General features: G+C 36.0%; 1 protein-coding gene across 4 annotated transcripts in view; it reads left to right on the forward strand.

Moving 5' to 3' along the window:
• Positions 1–25,858, forward strand: part of DOCK4 (dedicator of cytokinesis 4) — a 220,588-nt gene that overhangs the window by 144,316 nt on the left and 50,414 nt on the right. For all 4 annotated transcript variants that reach the window (XM_021545259.4, XM_021545261.4, XM_021545262.4 and 1 more), the window contains exons 18-27: positions 3,405–3,502; positions 3,607–3,690; positions 3,787–3,887; positions 4,223–4,304; positions 5,162–5,332; positions 6,688–6,880; positions 10,180–10,307; positions 12,418–12,552; positions 16,505–16,603; positions 22,767–22,861. In XM_021545259.4, coding sequence (XP_021400934.1) covers positions 3,405–3,502; positions 3,607–3,690; positions 3,787–3,887; positions 4,223–4,304; positions 5,162–5,332; positions 6,688–6,880; positions 10,180–10,307; positions 12,418–12,552; positions 16,505–16,603; positions 22,767–22,861 — 1,186 coding nt within the window. The remainder of the gene's footprint in view (positions 1–3,404; positions 3,503–3,606; positions 3,691–3,786; positions 3,888–4,222; positions 4,305–5,161; positions 5,333–6,687; positions 6,881–10,179; positions 10,308–12,417; positions 12,553–16,504; positions 16,604–22,766; positions 22,862–25,858) is intronic.

Below are 25,858 nucleotides of genomic sequence, written 5' to 3' on the forward strand. Positions count from 1 at the left end.
CATTACTCTATAAAGCCCTAAAAGAGCGAGTGCACAGTATTTTTCTACTGAGTAGTTACCAAAACAGTCTTAGTTTTTGAGATATATTAGGGATCACTGGCTGCAAGAGAGTCAGAATCCTTCCAGTAAGTCTGAATATTTTAGCTGTTGGCATTCTCTTGTTTCTCAGCACTGATCAGGGCATCCCTGGTTCAGCTGTTCAGCAGCAGAGCAACATGCATACAGCAGGGCAGAGGTGTAATCCTTTGAGCTGCATTAAAAAAAAAAAAAAACACAACAGTGAATCAGTAAAACAATAGTAGCACTGGGCAGATTTCCAAATAATTCTAATTTGGAGGAAGTGTTGGTGACCACAGAAGCAACCTGACTGCCAGTTCTGAAATTCAGTCTTTTCCTCCTGAAGTGTAGTTGTGTCATAACAAGACAATTTCTGATGTCTCAGGACTTACATGAGCGAGATGGAAAATCATCCCAAACCACTTCCTTAAACTCATGATTCTAAACTTTCTATTAAACTTAGCTCCTTGGATTTAAATTACATTCTCTTAGAAGGGATGTGTTTTGTTTGGTAGGGATAATAGGTCAGGTGTAGTCTATTTTCAATATACAGGCCTTGATTATTTTGAAGATAATGCATTGGAAATATTTTTATTCTTCAGCAAAATTAATCATCACCAGTGACTTTTTCCCTTGTCCAAAACTATGCTTTCCTAGTGGGGCTATTTCTGGGGACAATTTTATATTCTCATATCTCTTCCTACATGATACGCTGCTATCTGTTCCCCTTGTGATTCACATGTCAGATTTTCTATTCATGTCATTTATGCTTGGGCTATTTGCTAATGTTATCTTAGAATGTGTTTCGTCCTTAGCACTTCCCTTGAAATAAGTCCTTTGAAGTGAGTGTCTTGCATTTGCTTTCTTTTTCTTTTTAAATCCCCCAACAAATCCCTAATATTGAGTGTTAACTATTTTCTACTAAGTTTCTCCAGCAAATCTGTAAAGAAATATTTTTTCTGCTCTGAACTCACACGTTCAGCTAATCTTGCTACTCGTCAGCTTGAGCTGAGGCTTAAAGTGTGGAAGTACATTTGATTAACCAAAAGACAAATGTAGTTCACTGGATTTGTAAATCTTGTTTTTTAAAAATTCCTGACAGAAAGAATAATAAGAGCTATCATTTGTCCGTGATCTTTGGGATGTGTCTCTGATGCATATGTGAGACTTTTCATCACTCGGTGCAACTCAAGGATGTCTTTTTCCCATGCCAGCACAGCTTGAAGTAAAACAAAGATGTAACACAAAAATGCATCAAAACAATCTGTGTCCATCAAAAGCAATTAAGGCAGCAAAATATTTGTGGAATCTTATGTTGATTGTTTGCCATTAACATCTACAGCAAAGTTTGAATATAGGTGGAGATTTATTTAGTGTTAATAAAGTAAAAATTATTACTTCATTTTTTATGGGATAGAGGAACTTCCCTGGAGCAAACCAGGAAAGGGATGATACAGAGATGGGTGTTGTTCAAATATTACTTGAGTATGAAAACAGTCTGTGGTAAAAAACAGCCAAAAAGATGCTGAACCAAGATGAAAACTTGCTATTAACTTCTTACTTCAATAACTACTGAGAACACCTCAGAAGCCCTGGCTCCTTCTAATACAGTGCAGGGCAGTGATCAGCGAGACTGTAGTTTAGCTTAAATTGATGGAAGAGTTGGATGGTGATTAAGGTTTTCTGCTTCAAACCACTAGGCATAGAGAATTTCTGAAAAGATGGTCAGTGAAGTGTGGCAGTAGTAAACTGGAATATAAAAGGGATTTGGAATTTCTTTAATTTAACAGTCAAGAATATATGTAGCTTTTACTGAACACAGCTTGAAAGGAGTTCTGCAGATGTGCCCGAGTTCAGCAAGGAAAAACTGCTGAAAAACCAAGCCAAGTTTGCAAGGCTATTTTAGGGTATTGAATGGTATGGAACAAGAAATTCTCAGTCTTATAGCAAGGTAGGCTTTTTAGTACATCTGTGAGGCAATAACATGTGTTTAAAGACTATTAAATGTAGAAGTTAAATTTAAGATATGTGGAAGGGCAGGTACATTCATTGGGCCATCCGTTCCTGGTGAATTTTATGCAAGTATTTACAAGAAATCATGGATGAAAAAATCAACATGTAACTAATTCAGATGTGCTGTAAGATGAGTTTATTAAAGGCAAATCATGCCAGAATAAACTTACTAATATTTCTTTTCAAAATTATTTTATTTACTATCAAGAGGAAATGCAGCAGTTCAACAATGCAGCACATAAGAAAACATATAGATTAGAAATAAGAATTTTCAATCAGGCAAATAAAAGTTAAAATGGCATTGGAAGGCTGCACTACAGAGGAAGGAATTTCCCTCTGGAGCAGATGGAAAATACTTCTTGATATGAAGAAATCTCTGGGATTTTTCTTTGTTTTAAAGGACTGGAAGGATGTGGATATGAGAGTAACTTCACTAAAGTCTGAGAATTTTCTGCTAATATGTTGTTGAAATGTCTCATCAGTTAAGAGGGACAAAATCAAAATATGATACAGCAAAGCATTGTAATTTTGATTTAAATAATTAATAAGAAAGAATAGAAATTAGATTGATTCTAATGGTAGAAAAGGCAGGATATACTAGTGGAGACTCCTGGGGATTCTTCTTTATCCAGGGAGCTGAATAGTGTTAAACAGAAGAAGCATCATAATGGTGACATAAAATATGTCTATCTAAAGACACTCAAGTTCTAGAACATAATTAGCAGGTGTTTACATAAGATGTATGAGTTTGCTAATGATGTAGAAAATGATGTAATCTTATCTGTAATGTAGTTATCATTTTGTCTAAGAAAGCTGAAGGGCAAGGAATTAAAACTGGAGGAAGTTTGGACATACTCAGATATTTTTTAGCTCAGGATAGTTCATTTTCCAGAAGAGATTTTTTTCTTGTTAATCAAGTGAGATCTTAGAGGCATTGTATTTGATCTTTAAAAAGACATAGAAACATGAGTGTTTCAAGCTAGTAATTAGGAGATCTTTCCTATCTTTCAGAGGGTAGCCTGGAAGGCATCCTTCAATGGGATGAGAGAGGGTAAAATAATTGCTTTATTTAAGGTACTATCTGAATGAGATTGCATAATAGAGTGGCCACAGGAGAGTGATTTTAGTGGCCCATTACCATGTTCTTATGTTTGTATTGGTGGAGCAATTATGGAATTGAATGAAAATGTATTCTTGGGAAGATCATATTATAGCAAATCTGGAGGAGTTTTGTTTTAATAATGCCAAATTTTGCTGAATGGACTGTAATATAAAATTTAAAATATGAAATGCTGCTTTGCTTCCAACTTTAATATTGCATTTTGTTTTTGCAGGAGATATGCTTGACCTTCTGAAGTGGAGAACCCACCCAGACAAAATTGCAGGTTGCCTCTCAAAATTAAAAGAAATTGATGGTTCAGAAATAGTGAAGGTATATACCTTTTTATACCATACTTTTAGATGATATGAAGGAAATAATGTATTTATAGATCACAGAAGTATCTTTTTAACAACACTCTTATTCTCTCCCATCAGTTTCTTCAAGATACACTAGACACTTTATTTGGTATTTTAGATGAAAATTCTCAAAAATATGGATCAAAAGTATTTGATTGCTTGGTAAGTTTCATTTTGTGATCATGCTTAACACTAGCTAAAAGCCAAGTAAAACAAAAAACAAAAAGTGTTGGGTTTTTTTCTTTCTCTCACATTTAGGTTCACATAATAAATTTGCTGCAGGACAGCAAGTTTCACCACTTTAAGCCAGTAATGGACACTTACATTGAAAGTCATTTTGCAGGAGCACTTGCATACAGGTGAAGTCTGTACTTTTTTTATCTGACTTAATACTGACAGTAATTACTAAACTAAAAGAATCAATCATTAGTTTAAGGAAATGGTGTATCCCTGTTAAAATCATTCTACTGCATATTTAATACTGGTATCATGGCCATTTCATCAGATATCTATTAGGTGCTTTTCAGCAGAGTTAAAATTAAGTGTACTATTGAGTCTGTGGTGATCAGTGAAATCTAGTAATCTTTTATTTTGCCAGCGTTTCTCATATGACAACTATTGGTTTGCATTTTATGTGTAAAGTTAACCCTTCTTCCACTTCTGTGTTGTAATACTTTCTGATGTGCTATTACAGAGATCTTATAAAAGTACTGAAGTGGCATATTGATCGAGTCACTGAGGTGGAGCTTCATGATCACATACAGGAAGTACTAAAGGTAATAAAATTATTGAAGACAAGTATACATTTGAAAGATATATTCATATAGTACATACAGGTTTACCACAGGGAATGAAGCAGAATATATATAGATGATGGAACAGTAGTACTAATTCTAGGGAGCTGCAGACTTTCAGTGCAGTCAGTTTATTCATTATTCTCTTCTGTCAGTAAATTGACCATTGAGGCTCACTACCGTTAGTCTGTGGAACTCTATGTTCCTTACCGAATGAGGCAAAAGAATCAAATATAGATTACACTGATGGTATTAACATCCACTGCATGAATCTAAATGCTGACCTAATGGTTCAGTCCTGACAACAGGGAATTCTACTGATTGTAGTGGTTGTGGTTGTTCTTGTTGCCTTGGTTTGTACAATCAGAAGAACATAACATGCCATCAGGCTGAGTTATACAACAGAATAATTCCATTTGGGACACATGCTACAATTTGGAAATAAAATATTAGTGTGGTACCTTTCTGTGTTTTTCTATGCTGCTGTGAACTTTGGTTTCTTGACACCACTTTGGTGTCTTGCCAATAAGAGAGGGCAGTATTTTGAATTTGCATTCCAACAGTTTTACAACTTAATTTAAGCTTTTTTTGGAGGGGGAAAGGATGAGAGGAGAAAGTGGTGTTGAGTTTTTGCTTGTTTGTTTTTCTTTGGGTTTTTTTTGTTTTTTTTTTTTTTTTAGATGTTGTTAGTGTTTCAATAGAGAGATTTACCAAAATTAACTAATGGGCTCCTGTTTCAGACTATTTTCTGTATTTGAATTATATAATCATTGTATGTGTTCTGTTTGGAGATAAGCATGTTCATTTTTGTGAGTTATCTCTGATTTTGGCATTTATAGGCACAGGAATATATCTTTAAATACATAGTTCAGTCTCGAAGATTATTCTCTATTGCTACTGGTGGACAAAATGAGGAGGAATTTCGCTGCTGTATTCAGGAGCTCCTTATGTCAGTACGCTTCTTCCTGTCTCAAGAGAGCAAAGGAACTAGTGCTTTATCCCAGCTACAAGTAAGTTTTATGGCTTGTAGGCATTTTCAACATCCAGTATAAAAAATATATGCCTGTTCAGAAAGAAAACTTATTTTTGCTAGAGCAAAGTGGCATTTTTAACTTTGCATCCTACAGTGTGCAATTTTCATACCAGTACCTTCTAAATATGCTTGGAATAGATAATCCTAAACCTGATATTTTATTTTTAATTATAATAATTATGTTGATGGATACAAATAAATCAATTTCTCTGTTTTGGTCTTTTTACTGCTCAGTTTAACCACACTGACACTGAAGAATTTGAGCCATACAAAAGCCTGCTATCAGAGTTTTCATGCCTTACAGGAAATTTTTAATTCTTGATGAACCATATGGTTTAATACTGAGATGATATCTGTATTTCATTTGTGACTACAGAAATGGGCTCATGCTGAAGTGTTGTGGCAAAACACGCAGGAGACAGCACTCTACATTAAATGCTCATAAATATACCATCCTTTTCCCAAGTTTCTGTAAACAAAGATGTTTAAGATTCCATTAAGAATTAATGTTTTCCAAATTTCTGTAGAAACTGTTCCACCAAGAAAATGGCAAATCAGAGAGAACTGAGTTAGAAAGGTAGTTCTTTCACCTCATGTCATGTAAGCAGCTGGAGTCAAAAGACAATAAAAAACAACCAGATTTAGAATTATTTTTCAGAATTTTAAACTCATGTTAGCCTGTTCACCAGTGTGAGTGTGTAAGTAGCTTTTTCACAATCAGCAGAATTTAAAGAAGGGAATGTCAGTTTTAGCTTATTTTCTCTGGTGTTCCTCTCCTTTTACAATGTTTTGTTTTCATATTCATCAATGACTTTCTAACCCATTTTAAAGATTGTTGAAGGGAACCAAGACTGCCACTACTGCCTCACTCCAAAATAAAAATGTTCAGTATTTGAAAAAAGGATGATACAGAGACTGTTACATTACTTACCTTAAAACAAAGTAAACCAAACCACACAAATATTTTTGTATCATATCAGCTAGATTCTGCTGTCCTTTTAAAAATTTTCTCTCACTGATACGTAAGTGTGTTTAAAGAATAAATATTTTTGTTCTGAATTGAGTTTTGTTCTGAGTTTTGTTTTGAGTTGAACTTCCACTTTGTCCTGGGAGAAATTAACAATCATTAGATATTACCTGAAGGAAATAGTCACAAGTGTAAGTCCATTAATGAATGTAAGGCTATTCATTCTGAAAATAAGACCATTTTAAAGGCTACTACCTACTCTGGAAGCCAGACATTTCTCTAGAGTTACTTAAATTTCTGTATTTTATTAAATTCTATAAATGTCAAAACTGTTCTGACTGTCCATTTTAATCCTGTTCCTCTAGGCTGTGTTTCTCAGCTCATTCCCATCAGTGTACTCAGAACTTCTGAAGCTCTTTGATGTGAGAGAGGTGGCAAATTTGGTTCACGATGCTTTGGGCAGCTTGCCAACAGTCATGCATGGGGATGAGTCCCTTCAAGCTGTTAAGCTGCAGAGTATTGGCAAAACTGTGGAGAGTCACCTGTACACTAACCCGGGTAAGGTTACTCTGGGCTGCCTGCAAATGAGGAGCTCAGACTGTGCTTTGTACCTGGGCCAGCAGGTGCTGAAGGGAATAGTCTTCAATTTTTCCAAGCAGGCTGAAGCTTTGACCATCTGTTTAGTAATTGAAATTAATCACCTTCTGAAAGTAATCTTTAAAATATACTAGACTGAAGAAAGTATGTCTCTGCAGAGGCTTTACCACTATATGGAAACTGGGGAGGAAAGATGTGCTATGTATTAAATGTTAATGTTGCATAGGAATGTCACAACAATTGTCCAGAGTCTAAGATTTCTCTTTGTAATTATGCCGAGCACATACTTGAAAAACTCTCTGTCATGATTTTTTTCTTGTCTTTCTGTATAAAATTTGTAAAGGGCAAATATTATCATTTGAAACAGTCAGCTAATTTGACTTCCTGCATAGAAGAAAAATTAGGACAGTGACTGATGGCTCAGAGTTCTGATTATTGCACCGTTGCTTTCAGTCATTAATTTTTCTATATCCAGTGGCTGACACTGCAGCTGACAATTAGCAGGAGAAAGAATAATCTCAGACAAATATTCTCCAGACTTTCTCACCTAGTCCTTGGTGAATCCAGAGGTGAATGAGCCAGCTCTTCTCTTCTGTAATACCACTACATCTCTCCAGCTAAACAGATCAAGACAGAGGGGTATTTAGATTCTGGGCTTATAAGGGATATATCTAAAGGTGTGATATATGTAGTGGTTGTTTCAATAATTGGCTCTATTGCCTTCCAAGTCATTGTAAGATGCTTTTTGCTAGTCCATTTGGTCTGGTAAAACAGAGTTTCTGATCATTTTATGAAGCTTTTGCAAAAATGGGATACTTGAAACAGTTGAATGAGGATGCTCAGTTTTGCCTGAGATGCCTCAGACCATATTGTGTGTAAGAGCTGGCTATTTGCCAGTGTTTCTACGTGTAGATTTTTAGTCTTCAAAATGTAGTTCATAGTGCTGCACTTATGTGCAAGCAGTGCACAGAGTAGATGGCGTCTCAGGTGAGGTGCCAAATGCTGTGTGGGCTCATCAGGAAGCTATCTAAAGTGGACCAAGAAGAAACACCTTGGCACAGGGCTGCTCCTGGTTTCTTCTGGCCTTCTGGATTGAGGGATTTGAGTTGTACCTGTGGCCCAAACAATAATGCTCATACACAAAATATGTGAAAGAGCTGCTGTTACTGCTCTGTGATAGTTGTGGAGTTACGTAGTGACTGGATTGAGCTTTCTCTCACCTGCTTGCCAGCACAGTACCCCAGCCATAGAATCACAGGTTGGTTTACACAGTGAACACTTCATCTTGTCTCTTGATTATGGATTGCCAGATAGTCAAGAATTCAGTATGTGTAAGGCCTAAGAGAATGCAGGGAAAAGGAGCCATCCTCTGTAATCCATGGGCTAAGTCTTTTTTTTTTTACAAATAGAAAAGTCCTGTTTTATTGCTTCAACTGAAGGCATTAGCTCTGTTTTTTTCATCCAGCAGGAATCAGTAAGCAGATTTAGCAGTGAGGATCAGAAGATGGCACTTTTCTAACCACAGGTTTGCACATTGGCAATTTCCCTGCCCAGTTACCCTTTGACCCTAGAAGTCTTGCAGTAGATGGGTCAGTGGCAGCTGTGCACACTTGACATCTCAGAACACCGGGGACAACACTTCGCTAAACCAGGCTCTGAGTTAGAGAAAAAGAATATGCTGCCTTGGTTCTGCTGAGAAGCTTCCCCCCATTTGTGGTGCCACAGGCAGATAGGAACTCTCAGGGCAGCCCTGATGAAAACCTGCTGAGGCACTTGCAGAAATAAGCAGTCACTGTAGAGAGGCTATTTATTGCCCAGTGTTGGGTTTCTGTACTACTGGTTTTTGATTATGACTGATTGATGGTCATTTGTCTACTGCCTTACAGCCTTTTTGTATTATTTTATTTAGTAGGAAGATACAGAGGTACACCTGAATAAATAATAAGCATTAAACACCCATTTAAAAAGAGCAGGCGAGCTTTTATTTAAAAAATAAGAATATACTTAAATAGTGTGTACAGATCGGTTTGTCCATATGATTTGTCTTTTATTATAGAGATGATTATACAATGAAAACAATGGGATAGTAAAGCATAACAAGGTTAGTGCTGTGTTTCAGTAAATGAAAGAAACATTAAACAAATAAAATCTCAGAATAAATATAACTTCTTCTTCCTCATATTAAAAATAGAGAAAATAATTGGGGGGCGGGGGGGGGGGGCGGCAAGTGTTCATAGAAAGTGTAATCCACAAACCATACCTGCTTGGCAAAATTGTTTTAAAAGAGTAATTTGCCAACTAGAGAAATCAATTTTTAGCATATGGTCACATTAATGAACATAGAGGGTAGATGAGTGTATTTCTATAATGCAATTTATAATCATTATATTTTAATGGAGGAAGTTATTCAAGTACATTTCTATGGGAATAGAATTTCTTAATTATGGAAAATATTTTAAAACAACAACAAAATGAAAACAGGAAATATCCTTCCCATTTATCAAGTTGTGAATAGATGTTTTTAAGTGTTACCACTAGTGTAAGTGCTCTTACAAGGGTTCTTCCCATTTAATATTGTTTTTAATTGTAATAAAAAGAAGCAGAAATAAGTAGCATTTTAAGTATGTTCTTGCACAATTTTCAGCAAACGCAGGACTGCAAATAACACCAAATAGCTGTGTTTAGAAAATGAAAGAATGGAAAGGCAAATTATTTTATGTAGAAATCAATAGTCCAAGTTGCTCATACTCAGTAGGAGTGGGAAATCTGGAAAAGTAAAAATTCTGAAAGAAATCTGAAAATACTGCTGCTGGTCAGTAAAGTAGAACTTTTTTTGTAGAACAACATAAGTTCCTGCTGAAGTCTGTCGTAACCTTGGCATATAAATGGATCCTGTCACATGGCAGGACCACTAGAGCCTAATTTCTCATTGTTATGAATACAGGCATTACTCTTCTACATTTTTATTAATTTTGGATGACAGTTCAATAAATAGAATTTCTTTTATATGTAGTATATTCCACACAGTGATGTTTTTCTTCATCCATGATAAAGTTACTTCCAGCATATTGTTTACTCTTCAATCGTTTGCTTATGATTGTGAAGTAAAACCTTCTGCTCATCAAAAAATTTTATTAAACCTAGGAAAAGCTTCTGCTTACCAGAAATAGTTTTGGACTGAAGACATATTTAATAGCTGTATTAAAATTAAATTATTCTATGAGTAGCTCCTATTTATGAAATTTTTTCATTTTTTCCAGATTCTCGATGCATTCTTCTTCCAGTAGTTTTACATCATCTCCACATGCATTTACAAGAGCAGAAGGACCTTATAATGTGTGCCCGTATCCTTAGCAACATATTTTGTCTCATCAAGAAGAACAGCTCAGTGAGTAAACACCATGTCACATCCACTTGAACTTCTTTATATGGCTCAGTGACATTCAATGACACAAGCTGGACCTTGCCCAAGAGCATTTTCAAGAGTTCTCTGTGTAATGAATCTGCATAAACATGTCATTTTGATTTTTAAATGACCCTTTTCTTTGCATGCATGAGTATTTTAATTGCATCACATAGTGTTCTGACAAGCTTTTGCACTTCTTGAGTGTTGTGTTGGAAAGAAAGAAATGTCTACTTTCTTTTGGGGCATTTTTTATTGTGTGCTGTGAATTCTTAGGGGACACAGGGCTGATCTAGATAAAAAGATTGGTATGAGTGTTGCAAGGGAGATTGCACTTTGTTGCTAGTTGATAAACTTTGTGGCCAGTTTCAAATGTTTGTGAATTAATGTGTGAAAGCTGCATATGAGAGCTCACTTAAAGAGGTGTATTGCAAACGGGAAGGTGATGATAGGTTCTGATAGACAGCAGGCTATAAGGCAATTAAAAACAAGCACTGCTTGTAATTAGTGCAATACATGCATGTCAAGGCTAGCATACATTACTTTTCAATGCACTAGTGAGAACTCCTTTATGTGCTTCTTCATTTCATACCACTTTCAGCAATTAAAGTTGCTTCATCAGTGATTTGATAAGGATGTGGCTTGCACCATTGGCACTGTAACAACATATTCCTTCCAGCTGCTCCTGGATAAGTATAAAATCTCATCACAAGACAAAGTGGTAGATACTAAAGCAGAGTTGTGGTTTTGGCCTGGGAGAAAGCCTTACATATCTGGTCTGAATTTCAGGAGATCTTCCATTTGGAGCCACCAAGCCAGAGATGTGCACAATTACAAGTGGATATCTACATAAAACTCTCCCAAATGTTCAGGATATGCAGCTACTATTTTTAGTATTCTTTGAGTAATTGAGACTATTAACAACTTTGTGACTTTGACATGTTTCTTTGGTACATCAGTACAGATTTCAGACCTGCTATTATAATCAAGTTGATTTGGAGATTGAGGGAACAAGTGAACTTGCAGTAAGGCAGCTTTGAAAGTTAAGGCTGTTGCTCAGTCCAGAAATAGTTTGTAGTAGTAAAGAGAAGGGTCCTCTTGGTGGATGCAGTTCCTAAATATACTGTACTGTCTGCTTTCATAAGAAGCCAGTTTAACGGTTCTTTGATGCTAGATGAAGTGACAGAGGATATGGCTTGACACTAGATTCAACTTAAGTACAAAAAGGAATTTTGAGTTTTTTTTACAAATCATATGCTTTAGGGTGTCTAGAAAGCAAAATAAAACAAAAGAAAAAACCCACATCACTCCTGCTCCTCAATGTCAAATGTTTCTGTGAAGAAGGGTCATGTTAAAAGGGTCATGGATAAAATTGATCAGATTAAGATAGTGGTTTCTGTTGCAGTGGAGTCTTAAAACAGTCTTGAAGCAGGGAAAACATATTTCCATCTGAATTAAGAAGGAGAAGTAACTACAACTTGACTTTATCAAGTGTTTTCCTGCTTGTAACTGAGGTATCCATGGTCTGTTTTGGGAGTGAAGACTTTGATTCCTTTGTTTTGATGTTGTGTACAAGCAGTTGCAGGCTCACATAAATGACTAATTTGTTTGTGCTACTCAGCTGCTGGGAAGCAGCGTAGCTGGGCCTTACTGATGAAGGTTGAGCACCATCTGCTTATTTCTGGTGATAGTTTCAAAGTAAACCAGGATTTTGCTTTTTGGATTTTAAGCCTTTCTTGGCAATTTTCCCAGAAGATATATGAGTGTTACCTATAGAAATCTTGCCTGAAAAGTTTTTATATATTATTTACTACTTTCCTCTACATGTCAAGTGAAAATAGAGCTGTGGTAATTTGATAAACATTTACATATTCAAAGTCAACCCTGTAACTGTCCTCTGTGATGTAATTAATGGAAAGCTGTTAGGAGAAAAATGAATAGAATTAAACTATATCTGAATTAGACAATAGTCCTTGTTTCTTGAATGTAGCATTCATTATGAAACTGTAATTAGTTTCAAAAACTACATCAAAGGAATTATACTTGTGGTCATATATCTATTTTTAAATCTTAAATGTTTTATTTATTATTTAAGGAAAAATCAGTCTTGGAAGAAATTGATGTGATAGTAAACAGTCTGCTAGATATTCTGTTAAGGACCATACTAGAGATCACCAGCCGACCACAGCCATCAGGCTCTGCTATGCGACTCCAGTTTCAAGATGTGACTGTAAGTTTCCTGCAGTGAGAAAGCTCACAATTGTCACTGGTTGGACTACTAGATTTCTGAATATATTGTCTTTGTATTGTAATTCACAGTGTTAGACTTTGTGTATAAAAGAGAGAATGAGGATGACAATGAATCCTTCCTTACATTCTACTCATTTGTAGTGGAAATAGTAATTTCTTTTCATTTAGTTTTTTTGTAGATTGTGACCAAAAAAACCCAAAGCAAAGCAAAAAAACAAGCCCAAAAGATAACATTTCTTTTGAGACTTTCAAGTTAGTAATTATTTCAGTATGTTACTTTTGTTTGCAATATAATAGCTTTCTGAAACTCTCCTTCAGTTTGAATTCCTGAAAATAGAAGATTATCAATCAATAATAGTTCTTAAAATGCATATATTTTTTTCATGATGAAACAACTCTAAAGATGTCTGCAGAATCTGTGATAACTTGTGCTAATCTAAATTTATTACTTGAGAGGCATTTTGTTCTTCTCTGGGCTGAGCATTTGAGCTTTGTTTTTGTCACATGAAGCTGAGTATACAGAATAGATTTAGAAGATTAGCAAATGATGTTTTGGAGAACCTGCTATGGAAATTAGAAGGTTGAAACACAGGTATTTATGGAAAAGTCAGTGATGAGCATTGATCAAAAAAATGAATATTTTGCTTTGTTTGCAGCAAGGTTTTCACTTTGCTTTTCAAGGTCGAATTGGTTCTAATATAGCCAGAGATGTGAACCCAAGAAGGTGTGAGGGGCCAGCATTTACTGCAGAAAACATACTATGCTGAGTGATTTACCATCTCATTATACATTTATTAATTAATTGCTCAGTGTTTACACTGTAACAATTTTTGTTAATGAATAGAGGGTTGCTTTTCAAACCAGAATTTCCTCTGAGATCAAACATTTCAAAAGCATTTAATAGCTGCAGAAGAAAAATATGTTGCTGTTTTTTTTTTTTTGCTTCTTTTCTCTTTTTCTTTAGACCCACTGAAAGCAAACCATATATGGAGTGTTTTATGGAGCTGATCAAGCTCTGTGATAAGATAACATCATGGTTAATCACTGTGGTTCAACAGCAATATATATATAAGATTTTGGGAATTTTTTTTTTAAATTACAAAATTGTAAATGTATGCTGTGTGGTATATCAGGCCACCACAAGAAAATCTAAGCTGAAGAAAGGGTGGTAATGTTAAACTGTTAGTGTAGCAAAGCTCTGATTTTATTGGCTTGTTATGAGATATCCCTTGCTTGCAGATTAAGTTTTCATTAAACACCATGACAGCCTAATTCTTTTACACCATCAAAAAATTAGACTCAGAAAGTGCTTTCAAGTTGAAAAAAATTCTATTATACATCAGAAAAGCCATGTTATTGTCACTGCAGGCTCCCAAAGAGTACATAATGTGGAAGTGACTCACATCACAGCATAAGGCAATTATATACATTTATGTAGAAATATCATGCAGTATGGGCTTCTGGCAGCACATGGGGCCAGATTCTTGGAACTATTTGTAGAGCATGTATGACAAAGTACTCAATGTGAGTACAGCAGTAGTCTGTTCCAGTACATTGCCATTATTTCAAACTGCATGTGCCATAAAAAATTCTTTGCGAGATGTACCATGGGAGCACACTTAATAAAATTCTCCCATAGTTTTGAATGAGACATAGTCTTCCTTGTGGAAGTAGTCCCAAACCTATCTGAGTGTGGTTTCCTAGGCTCATGTGTCACTTTTTTTGTTCACCAAGAAGCAGCATCAGATCAGGCAGCGCTGGGCTTTGTGCTGCCATGACTCCACCATTTCTCTCAAGCAGCTTTGATAGCTGGATATCATTTAATTTTCAGTCAGCAGCCTTGTTTGATGGTAATCTGCAAGGTGGGTATGAGGCTTTAAACTGAGCATGAATCAGACACAGCTCCAGGGTGATGGTGTTGCAGATGTTCCATTGGCAAACATGGAATTTAATGCAATGGTGAAACTGAAACTTGTAGTTTGGTTTGTTGCTGAATTAGACGTTTGGACTTCCTTAAGAAAGAAAGCATTTGCCTATAAAGGATTGGCAGAAAGCAGTCCAATTAAAGTGAACTTTAATTGATTTCAGATCTTGAAAGTTCAATCTCTCAGAACCTAAATGAACTGGAATTTAATTGAAAGCTCCATGGCTTTTAATAATTATGCTCCTGAAATAAGACACAAAAAAATTCTTAAGGAATCTACCTAAGTGATTTTAGTATATTGCTTGGCTTGACTTTTGACACTGGAATTGGACCCTAAATGTTTTTAGCAAGATTGTTATGTGTGTAGAATTTGCTTTTGTGCATGATTTGAAAGTTAATCTGTGGCCAACACTGGCAGAAATCCTACAACATAAATTTTTATGTTGAATTCAACAAATGAAGCTGAATGTGCATTGTGATTTTAAAAACCAGCCTGTGTAGCTACCTATATTCAAATTAAAAGCTCAAATTTAGAAGTAAGTTAACAATTAGTTAAAGTGGATACTTTTATAACACTAATCTGTCAACCATAATAGTACAGCACTCTATAATAGATTGTGATTTTTAAAATACTACTATATAAGTTGAAACAAATGTGGGAACATAGAAGAAAGGACTAAAAAGGACTGCTTAAAATGCCTAGGCAGGGAAGGAGTTTTGTCACTCAAGCTAGCAATTTGGTATACAAATATTCACAAGACAGCAGCTGTAACCTTTATGTTTATGCCCAGAGCATGAATATTAAGAGATTTTGTAGCCTTAGGATATTGTTTTGATATTGTGATTCTATGCTTCTATTAATGCTATATTTAGTGTGAAACAAGGGGAAGTAAGAAATTTAGAATCATTACCTCAGTGCAGAAGTATCACCATGTTGCCAGTGAAAGCCATCACCTCACACCAGTGTACCAGGTATAATCACAAATGAATCACGCCTCCCAGTGTAAAATATAGAACAGCTATTCATGTGAAAACATACTACTTCATTTTAATCTTATTTTCTGTTTTTAATGAAAGATGGAGGGAAATCTTCCCAAAATTTCACTTGGTGAACTAACGAAAGACACCATTTTAAAGTACTGTTATCACTTGTCTTCTCAGATCTCATTCTCCATTCCTGGTACAGGCAAAAATATATTTCCCATTTTTTAGAAAGCTTGTGAGATTTCAGAATTGCTCTAAGTATTGGGATGCAAACCAGACCTTTGACTCTTCCCTGTCCTCATCAGTTCTGCAGTCAGACCTGATTGATACCATTCAGTGTTTTTAGCCAGTCCAAAAGTGAATAAGCAGACAGAAAAGGGTGAATAGGAGAACCTGTTCCTTCCTTTGATATCTTGGTTGTTTGACTGCTCATTGCACATACCAGTGCAGTTCTCTGCTCTTTCAATGAGAAATTCTTCTGTAAGCCCAAAGAAATTTCTGATCAAAACATTTTTGAAATCTGTTCAGTCCTAAAAATGAGTTTTCTCTTTGACAAATCTTGGGTTTTTGGGGTGGAAGAATGCTTTAATAATTCCCAGCTAATTTGATTAATTTCTTCCCTAAAGGAAAACAATAGCATTCTTCTCAGAATTCTTGCAAAATGCGTTTATTTATATTTGTTTCAAAGCTGAGTTGACTAAAGGTTGTAATTTTAGCAATCTAAGTAATCTGTTTAAAAACAGATACAAGGAAAACAAATCACAAATAAAAATTTTACTGGTTTAGCCCCACTGAAACTATTTAAAATTGATTTTTGTAAGCAAATAAACTCCATTTATGGGAAAAATATTTCCTTAAATGGGAAGAAAGTGCAATCAATATATTTTCACAAAATGTGGAGTTGAAGCTTAACTGTAGATTAATTTCCCTTGCATTTCTTAATTATTTTCAAGTGCTTATAATATAAGAGTTTCAGCTCAAGTGCGAAAAACATAATATTTCTCCTCTTGGCTTATCTGAACAGGGGGAATTTGTCTCCTGTTTATTGTCACTCTTGCGACAAATGACTGATAGACATTATCAACAGCTTCTTGATAGCTTCAACACAAAGGAAGATCTGAGGGTGAGTAACAGAATTGTTTCCACTTGCTTAGACCTTTTTATTTCTCTTTTTGATTAATCTCCCTTTACAATATCTCTGTGCTTTGATGAATCACTTCAGTATTTGAATGCAATGTGTATTACAGATTAGCTAAGTATTGCACAGCTTTTCTTGGGAACTTGAGTCCACTCTCACAGTGAGGCAAGGCTGTTATTGCTTCTACAGTGACAGCAGAGAGAATATAGATGGAGGGAACTATAAATTAACTTTAAAGCTTTGAACTTAGCCTCCAAACCTCTTTTGAAGATGGTGTCAGCCTAAGGTTACACTGCTCTTCTTTGACTCTTACTGTCAGGCAATTGGGGAATTTTATGTTTGGCTTATTATACATGCTTATTTTTTTCATTTATTAAATTATGTATGGCAATAGCAAACATGCAGCTTGAGAAATGCATAATCAGCTAACTTCATTTTTCTTAGCTGTGCAGCAGGTTCATTGGCAGGAGGACATGTCAGACTTATATAATGTCTGTCTGCTCATTTCAGTCATAGAAAAGAGTGGCTGCGGAGGTCTTTTAAGGCAACTTCTACCAGTTTCATTAATTAAGTTACTGGGTTTGTGGAGATAAAATATTTTTAGTTCCATTATGGAGGAAGGACAGGATTAAAAAACATTTTCTTCAAGTTAGGATTTCCTGCATAAACGTATACACTAAGATTTCTACTCTATTGGACCCTGGAAAGTTATATAGTATCAAATTTGATCCATACAAAAAATCTTGAGTAATCATTTATATACATTATTCAGCCAGTAATCCTGTCCTAATGTGATAATACATTTTAGGCATTACTTCTTAATTGCCATTTGATATACTTAAGTGCTGGCCTGGAATGGCTAGTCTAGTCATAGTGCAACTTCAGATGTACTTAAATTCCTGATAGCTGCTTAGAGCTGAACAGAGCATATAATTTGTGAGTGCCTTTTCTTTGAGTGAGGTGGTCATATAGAGCTTGACAGATAGGAAGTGCTATTATCATAAGTCAAGACCACCACCTCACTCAAAGAGTATAGTGTGAATTATGTTTATACAAGCATACAGCATCTATTTTCACCTAGCACAGTTGCTATCCTTAGGCAATTTTTAGTAAATATTGTGGGACCTAGACATTTTTGAGTGGAAATATTTTGCCTTTTGTGTAAGTTCTGAACAGGTATTCCTAGGGTCTAAGGCTATATTTCTGTTTGATATATCTGTGAAATACCATGTTGCGTTTATTCAGACTTTTCTTCCTTCTAGATTATGAAAAATCTCTGGAATTAATTCTTGAATGGTGTTTGATTTGACACATTTAAATTCCCCCCACGCACATACCCTACTATTATGCAGAGACATATGGAAAGCAGCTGTAGCTGGTGCCATCAGCTATCACAACAGAGGTCTTAAGAACTCAAGTCCAGAGTTTGTTATTTCCATTCAGATCTCATCAAATCAGCATCAGCGTTAGTAGTCTGATCATCATCAATGCAGCATTCCTTCTCTTCTGAATCTTAAATAATATATTGTTTTTCCCCTCTCTTGGAAATATCAAATATTACTGAGAGCAATATGGAAAGATGAGCTCTACTGTGTGAGACCAACACTGCTGTTAATCATGAGGTGATTGCGTATGACTGGGCTATCTAAACCATCTTGCTACTTCCCTTTTTACTTTTCTGCTTTGATTGCTAAGTGTGAAATTTTCTTCACTTTAAGATATCATAGGAAATGATATCAGTATGGTTAAATGAAAATTCAAAAGGTGTTAACATCAGTGATGTTTTTTCCCCGGAAATTCTTTAGAAGCTAAAATAGTAACCTCAGTTAATCTAGTGGCTAGTTGGGATTTAAACTTCAGTGATGATTAACATCAGCTTGCTCTGTTTCTGACTACTCATTTTATCCCTAGTCAGTAGTATCAAAGTGAGTTGGGTCTTCCTGAAGCCACATTATGAATTACAGATCTGATAGGAGTTTTCCAAGGGAAACCTTATCTTATTTATAAGGGATTGTAACCTAGGCTTTTGAGTTGCTTTGTGTTCTGTGTTTTTGCTTTACCTACCTCTGGTTATAATAACTATCTATACTAAATGATTAGGCACTGGTACCATATGGCATTTCATCTTTCAGACTAATTCTTAAGGTGACTATGTCAGTACTTGCATGACTGTATGTTTACACAGTATTTGTGATACAGTTAATAAAAATACCCCCACCAAATGACTTCTCCAAACAAAAAGTCCCTCATGAAGGTACTTGCAAAGCAGGAAAGGTTTTGCAGTTCTCTCTTTTTTGTAGCAGTCTCTACCAAACTTACTAAAGGCTGTTTCCAGCTTGTTAAATAAAGAGAGGCAAAATGGAGACTTTGAAGGAATGACATGTACACATATTTATATGACATGCATCTGAGTGATGACGTAAATAAGTGATTGCTTATGGAAATATTCCCTCTATTTTTTAAATATATTTATCTTAAGTAATTGACATGGTGACTGTTTTTTCAATTTAAGAGAGTTTTTTTTCCACTCAAAGCAGAAGATAGAGAAAACATTTTATGTATAAAAACATGCAAATGAAGTCTAAAAGAACTGACAGGGGTTTCATGGCTGAGTGGTAGAACCAGGCACTATACTTCACTCACTTTTTGAAACCCTGAATTTAACAAGATCATAATTTTAAATGCTTCCTTTTATCTTTCAATATTATTTTAAAGGTATATTCTTTTTGCTTACCACAAAATGCTTTCTACTCCTACTAAATATATTTTACAGTAATTTATAGAACAGAGGCAACTTTCTAGGTGGATATTTTCTGCTGTGGAAAATCTCAAATATAATTTATGACAAAAGGTAACAGTGGAAGTTATGAATAGGAAGAGATAGTGGGAAAGGGAATTTCAAATACTTAGCACAATGCAGCTTTGACCACAGCAAGGTGCCTTTGATCAATATGTTTGGGGTTTTTAATTAATAGATTAAAAGAAGACAAAACAAGTAAGCACATACCAGAAGGCCTAGTTTTTATTCATTGGCAGTGTACCCTACATAATGTGACAGAATAGAGTTTTGATTAAGGGAAAGATAATATTTCATAGGGATGGGTGTAAATCTTACTAGTTCTGTCATCCCTCTCTTTCAGCTCTAGGAGCCTGAGCAGGGTAAAGTGGGTGCCAAACCATAACACCAAGTGGAGTTTATTCCACTGTTCTCTAATGGCCCCTGGGACACAGGCTGTGTGAGGTGACACAGGCTGTAAGGAGAGACACTCCCCTGGGGATGGGGAGTGTCACTAGTGGAGAAGCTCAGTTCTAGCCACCATCCTTCCCCTGCTCTGCAGGGACATCCACTCATATATGGGACTTCTGAAAGGATGAATTTTGAGGCAGAGGGGTAGTTCTAAAGCCACTTATTTAGGTGACATGTGATGTAGATTAAGAAAGCAGTGAAGCAAAGAAGATCTGGGAAAGGAACTGGCCAAGGAATGGATGAGTTGTCCAGGAATTAACACTGTGGAACAATCCTCTTTCTTATTGGCATTTGGGACTCTGGATGCTCTACAAAACCTTGATACTATGTAGTCTGATAATCCTACAGCGTGAATCAAAGCAGTGGAACATCATGCAATTAATTTCAAAGTGAACTGTTGACCCAAATTAAAATGCTTTATACCCCAAGGGAATCCAATAAAGCCTCTGAGAACTCCAGGTGGGTCTCACCAGGCTGGAGAAGGGGCAGAATCCCCTCCCTTGACCAGCTGCCCACGCTGCTCTTGATGCAGCCCAGGATACAATTGGCTTTCTGGGCTGGGAGGGCACTTTGCCTGCTCATGGGCAGCCTCTCATGCACCCCAAGTCCTTCTTGGCAGGGCTGCTCTGCATCAGCCTGGGGTGATACAGGGGCTGCCCTGACCCAGCAGCAGAACCTTGCCCTTGGTCCTGTTAAAACTCACAGCATTTCCACCAGCTCACTTCTTGAGACTGTCCAGGTCCCTCTGGATGGCATCCCATCCTTCAGCTGTGAAGTTGAAGTGGTGTGAAATAGAACTAAACATTATTGTTTAGTACTAATTTAGTACTACTAAATAAGTACTACTAATTTAGTGCTACTAATAAGATAATATCTTGTATTATATTACAAATAGGACTAGACATTATGTACACTAAGTAGAAATATTAAGAGATGGTATTTAGAGTATGTAAAAGGCAAAATTACTTCTTTTTTGTCTTTTAAGATAGAAGACATATGAGACATTAATTCTATCTGTACTGAACCAACTAAATGTTAGCTCACTTACACTGCCGGCAAAAATGTTTTTTTAAATGTTAAAATCTGTTACTAAATCTATGTTTTGCAGCTAATATTGCTACATTGATGACACAATTTTCTATTTTTTCAGTGAAAATTAGAAATAATTAGCTTGGTATTAATGATTCAAAATGTAATGCCAGTGTCTACATTTGCTTTGTTTAAAAGTTTGCTTAGAATAAAATATGTATTCTGGTTCAAGTCTAATTACCCAAAGAAATGAAGTACATATGATCTTCCTGACTATTATTTTTAAGAATTTTGAACAAGCTGTCTCAAAGTTGCTATGTTTCCACCTCACACATCCCTTGGGTTTTAAATCTTCATACCACCACTGGATGGTTTTCTGATTTCCCAATAACAGCCATTTGGCCTCTTCAGTTCAGCAGTCCACTGATGGCAGAAACATATATTGTGTCTGGACAGCAGATAAAAAGGGAATATGGAAGAATCTGGGATATTATTGAAGGTGCAGCAATGTTCAAAGTATTGCCACGTTGGGATTATGGCACAGAGCTGTGGGATTACTCACAGGGGAGGGAGGTAACCCCTGCAAAATAAAAAGGCAATTAAGTACAAGGTGCAAACCTATAGAACAATGGCTGGCATAATTGTGTTGTTAGTAGAGGTAGGTACTTGTTTTTCAGCAAAGCTGGTCATTGCATTCAAACAGTGCGTTATCTGCAGGGAGTATCATTTATACTCTTTAATACAGGTATTTTTTTGGCATCTTGCACAGAAAACAGGTTGTCTTTTTTATGTAATCTCTGGTGGGTGGGTATGGGGATCTCATCTGCCTTATTCAGTGCCTGCATTCGTCCCCCTTTACAGTGATTCTCTAATGAAAGACATCTGTTGTGCAATGCCTGTCATCTACACTTTGATAAATGCATTTGAGAATATATTTTGGTGTTCAAAATTATTTGTATCTTCATCTCATCTGTGTTTCGGGGTAACTCTACAAATGATGTGGGCAGAATGAATACCAAGCATTTCAAGGTCAGGTACTGCACTGATTCTGTTAGATGTGTTTATATCACTTGCCTCATGCTCTTCGTGTTGTCAACAGCTCAATTTTCATACTGAAAGAATACTGGCAGTACTGTACATAGTCAAGATGGTCCCTCGTTGTTAGTTTTATTAGTGAAAATAAAAACTGAAAAAAAACATATGCTGAGAGTAATAGTTTCATTATTTATTAGAGTTACATGACACAGGAGATGATAATGCTAAAAGCTTTCAGGCAGTGCTTTCTACATTTCTACAAAGTAGCTCACAGGTGTTGACTGGTTTTTTAGATCCAGCAAATGAGGCAGAAAGGTTAAGTGACCTGCACAGAGCCAGCCAGCTGCACTACCACCTGAGCATCTCTACTGGAGTCACTGGTCTTTGTCAAGTCAATGACAAAATTGTCCTTACACTCTTTCTGCTGCTTTTAGAATGAATCTTGAAAGCGATGAAAACCTGGCATGATTAAGGAGATATTCTGAACTCTCTGATGTTTGTAAAGTGCTTTTTTGATTTGCAAATTATTCTCAACATTGCATTTCTTGAAGTGTATGGGTGGAAACCAAATGCATCTTTGACATTTCTTTTATGCATTACTGTCAATCAAATGGCACATTATATTATTTTCATCATTTTAAGAAGAAAGGATTAAATCACTATTTGAAAATTCTTGGGAAGTAATAAAAAAAAGCATTCAGAGGTTTATCTATGGTGAAAATAAGTGCAATTGTGCTATTTTTATAATGATTTTTTCCCTCTGATTACAACATTTTTAAAGCTCATTGCTCTTTTTAAAGCAGCAAAGACATATAACTACTTCTTTTCCTTCCAAAGGATTTCCTACTGCAGATTTTCACAGTATTTCGGATACTAATACGACCAGAGATGTTTCCAAAAGACTGGACAGTGATGCGTTTGGTTGCAAACAAGTAAGGCATTTTTAATGTTATTAAAAAGTACGGGTAGCATGCAGAGATCATGATAAAAATAAACTTATATGATGTATGTAATAAAAATTCAATGTATTTTTAATAATGCTGGCTGCAGTTTTACATTTTTAATTTAAGATTTCAACTCTCTGCACTTTTTTTATGTCACAAATTTATGATATAATCTGTACTTCTTTCTGTTCTGAAATTTAGACAGCAAATATAACTGGAAACTCAGAAACGCTTTTACAGAATAAAGCTGCAAAGCACCAACAGCTTTGTTTTCTAAGTAACAAATGACAAGTCTCTAAGGAATTTCTTTTCAAATCTGTTTCTTGAAATTCCGAGTTGGTAAAGATCTGTTTGCTCTCAAGAAAAGTATTATCAACTGTAATATTGTTAAATATGCTTTTGCATGTTTTTTCATTTAGTGTTTGTCAGAAAAGTCACAAAAATCACAAATCAGGAAATGAGGTACGGCACAAGGCAACAGTCACGAAAGGCACTAAGTGCTGCTTAGTGAGGTTTTCAGGTGAAACCTGCCCATCAGCCATTCTTTCTCTGCTCAGACCTTATTTTTAATGGAAGGGCTTCCCAGCATTTCTAAGTAATTACAACAGGTCTGAAACAACATTTTAAGTTTTATTTTTCCGCTATCACCATCTACCCTTTTTGCAACCTTAGCTTTAGATCAGATAACCCATCTGAGCAGTCAGCACAGTTTTACAAACATTGTCAGCAGAAGAGGGGCGTTGTGTTGGGCAGACCTAGGAATCCAGAATGAAGGATTGACTTAAACTTTCATGACACATATTGCAATGCCTGATTAAAATTCCATTTTAGTCTGCATTGTGCCTACTGGCTTCAAGGAGAATTTAAGTTTGTGGTGCTGTACATACTCCTGATAGCAACGTTATTGGTACAATTAAATTTAACAACACTTGGGTTTATGATCTGTATTTGTTATGTGTGTGTATGGATATGCAAGCATAATAGCACTTATTCAAACTTCATAATGACTTGAAACAATTTTTGTTAATTTTTATTACCTCAGTGCTGCTAATATTTTCAAGTTTGAATTCCAGAAAAAAAAAGTCACTAATTAAAGAATGGATATGATAGTTTATTTCTGTGTATGATATTAAATAAGGTATGACTGATACCAGCCTGCATCTGGTAATTATGCTTAAGATATAAACAGTGAAACACAAGAAAGAAGGAAAAAAATAGGAACTTTTTTAGACAAAGTAAATAATCTAAGAAATGTTTATATATTCCAGTAACAGCTGGCTTGGCAGATGGTTTTGCAACAGCTGACATGTATAGAGCTAAGGCTTAGGAATGACCTTGGGACATGTTACATTGCTGGTGATATTCAGATGATACCAAGTTCTGCAAAAGGAGAACTTTTCTTCTCCAGTATTTCAGTAACCATCACACATCTCCCTTTATTAATCCATGTCATGTTGTTTCTGACCATGTAGGGGGTGAGTCTATGCCCAGTTTTGTCAGGCAAAGAAGACAGGCAGAAGCTGACAATAATTGCTGGTGGGGATTGGCCACAAGGAGCTCATCAGACCCACCAGCTGATCCTGAAAACACAGTTGCATAAGAACTTTTGCCCACTATAGCAAGTGGGCTATAAGCACATTTTTACCAATTCAACTTTCAATAACTGCTTGGCTAGGAATTTGTTCCTGTGTGGAGGAAGTGCTAGTTGGCTGTGAAACAGGGAGCTGACCAGGTGTATTTAAATGTGTGCTGAAGGCTGAAGCCTCATTATTCCTATGTTCCTATTCTGTTTCTTTTTGAGGCAACAGAAAGGAAAATGTGCTTTTACTCTCTCATCAGCTTCAGAAAAGTAGTCTTTCCAGAGCTGTTCCTGAATAGGAGCTTCTTCCTTTACCTCGTGTACCTCACTGCAGTGGCAGTGACTGCCATCCTTCATCTTCCTCAAGGTGCTCAAAAGCACAGAGTAGTAGCTTTGCTAGAATTGTTCCAGCCCAAAATATTTATATGCAAAGGAAAGAGCCTAGAGGCAGGATGCAAAATTAAGGACTGCCTTCTCCACAGAGAGGAGTGAGCTGTTCTTCCTGAGCTTCACTTCATGTGCTAGAGCACTTCCAGGGATCTGAGACTCTTCAGAACTGAAGGCAAAACTTCTTGAACTCTCTGATCCATTCATGTGTAAAAGAAAAAGCTAGAAGGTCTAGCCCATCTTTTTAAGAGCAGAATTAAGTGATCCAATAACAATTTGGGTCTTTTCAAACTTCTGCTTCCCAGGAATAAGCCAGGTGCTGTGTTTCCTGTATCCCATGGCTGCCTCCTGATCTGTCTGGCCTTTCACTCGTGAGACTGTGGCTCGCCTGAAGGCAGTGTGTGTGTCACCACATCACCCATCACTGCCGTCACACCAGCAGCAGCACTGGTTTTCTCCCTGTCCCTAGAGTGATATAAGAAGTCAAACTGTCTGATATTTACAGGAAGAGGCATTTAGCCTGTCTGAGCCTAGGGAAGAAATAAGTTTTAGCAAGGATATAATAATGAAATAAGCTTTTCTGGGGAAGAAAATACTTTTTTTTCTCCTCTTACTTATGTGTGCAAACTAGAATTACCTGAAATATTTCTAAGTCTTAAAATGCCATAATTCTTACAATATACAATATTTACACATAAATGGCTCCTAGGGGTTTTTCTTCTTTCTAGTTGCAATCTTTTCAGTCATTATGTAGTGTCTGATACCTGGATGCTGTCTGTGAAATTTAAAAAAAACACCAAAACCAGAAGATACTATGAGCTCGAGGAGTCAAATCTATAACTCCCCAGAAACTAAGATGTTTCATGATGACACATGTATGAGCTATAGTTCTGAATGTTCTGATGTCCAACGTGTGAAAGTATTAATGTGTGAAAGTATTAACTGACTTCTAAAATTTGAGAAATAAGGTAACATTTAAAAAGGCAAACTTAGCACTAAAGCAGAGAAACTGATTTTTG

The sequence above is a fragment of the Lonchura striata genome, chromosome 1A, assembly GCF_050655825.1.
Source record: "Lonchura striata isolate lonStrDom1 chromosome 1A, ASM5065582v1, whole genome shotgun sequence".
In the NCBI taxonomy this organism is placed as follows: domain Eukaryota; kingdom Metazoa; phylum Chordata; class Aves; order Passeriformes; family Estrildidae; genus Lonchura; species Lonchura striata.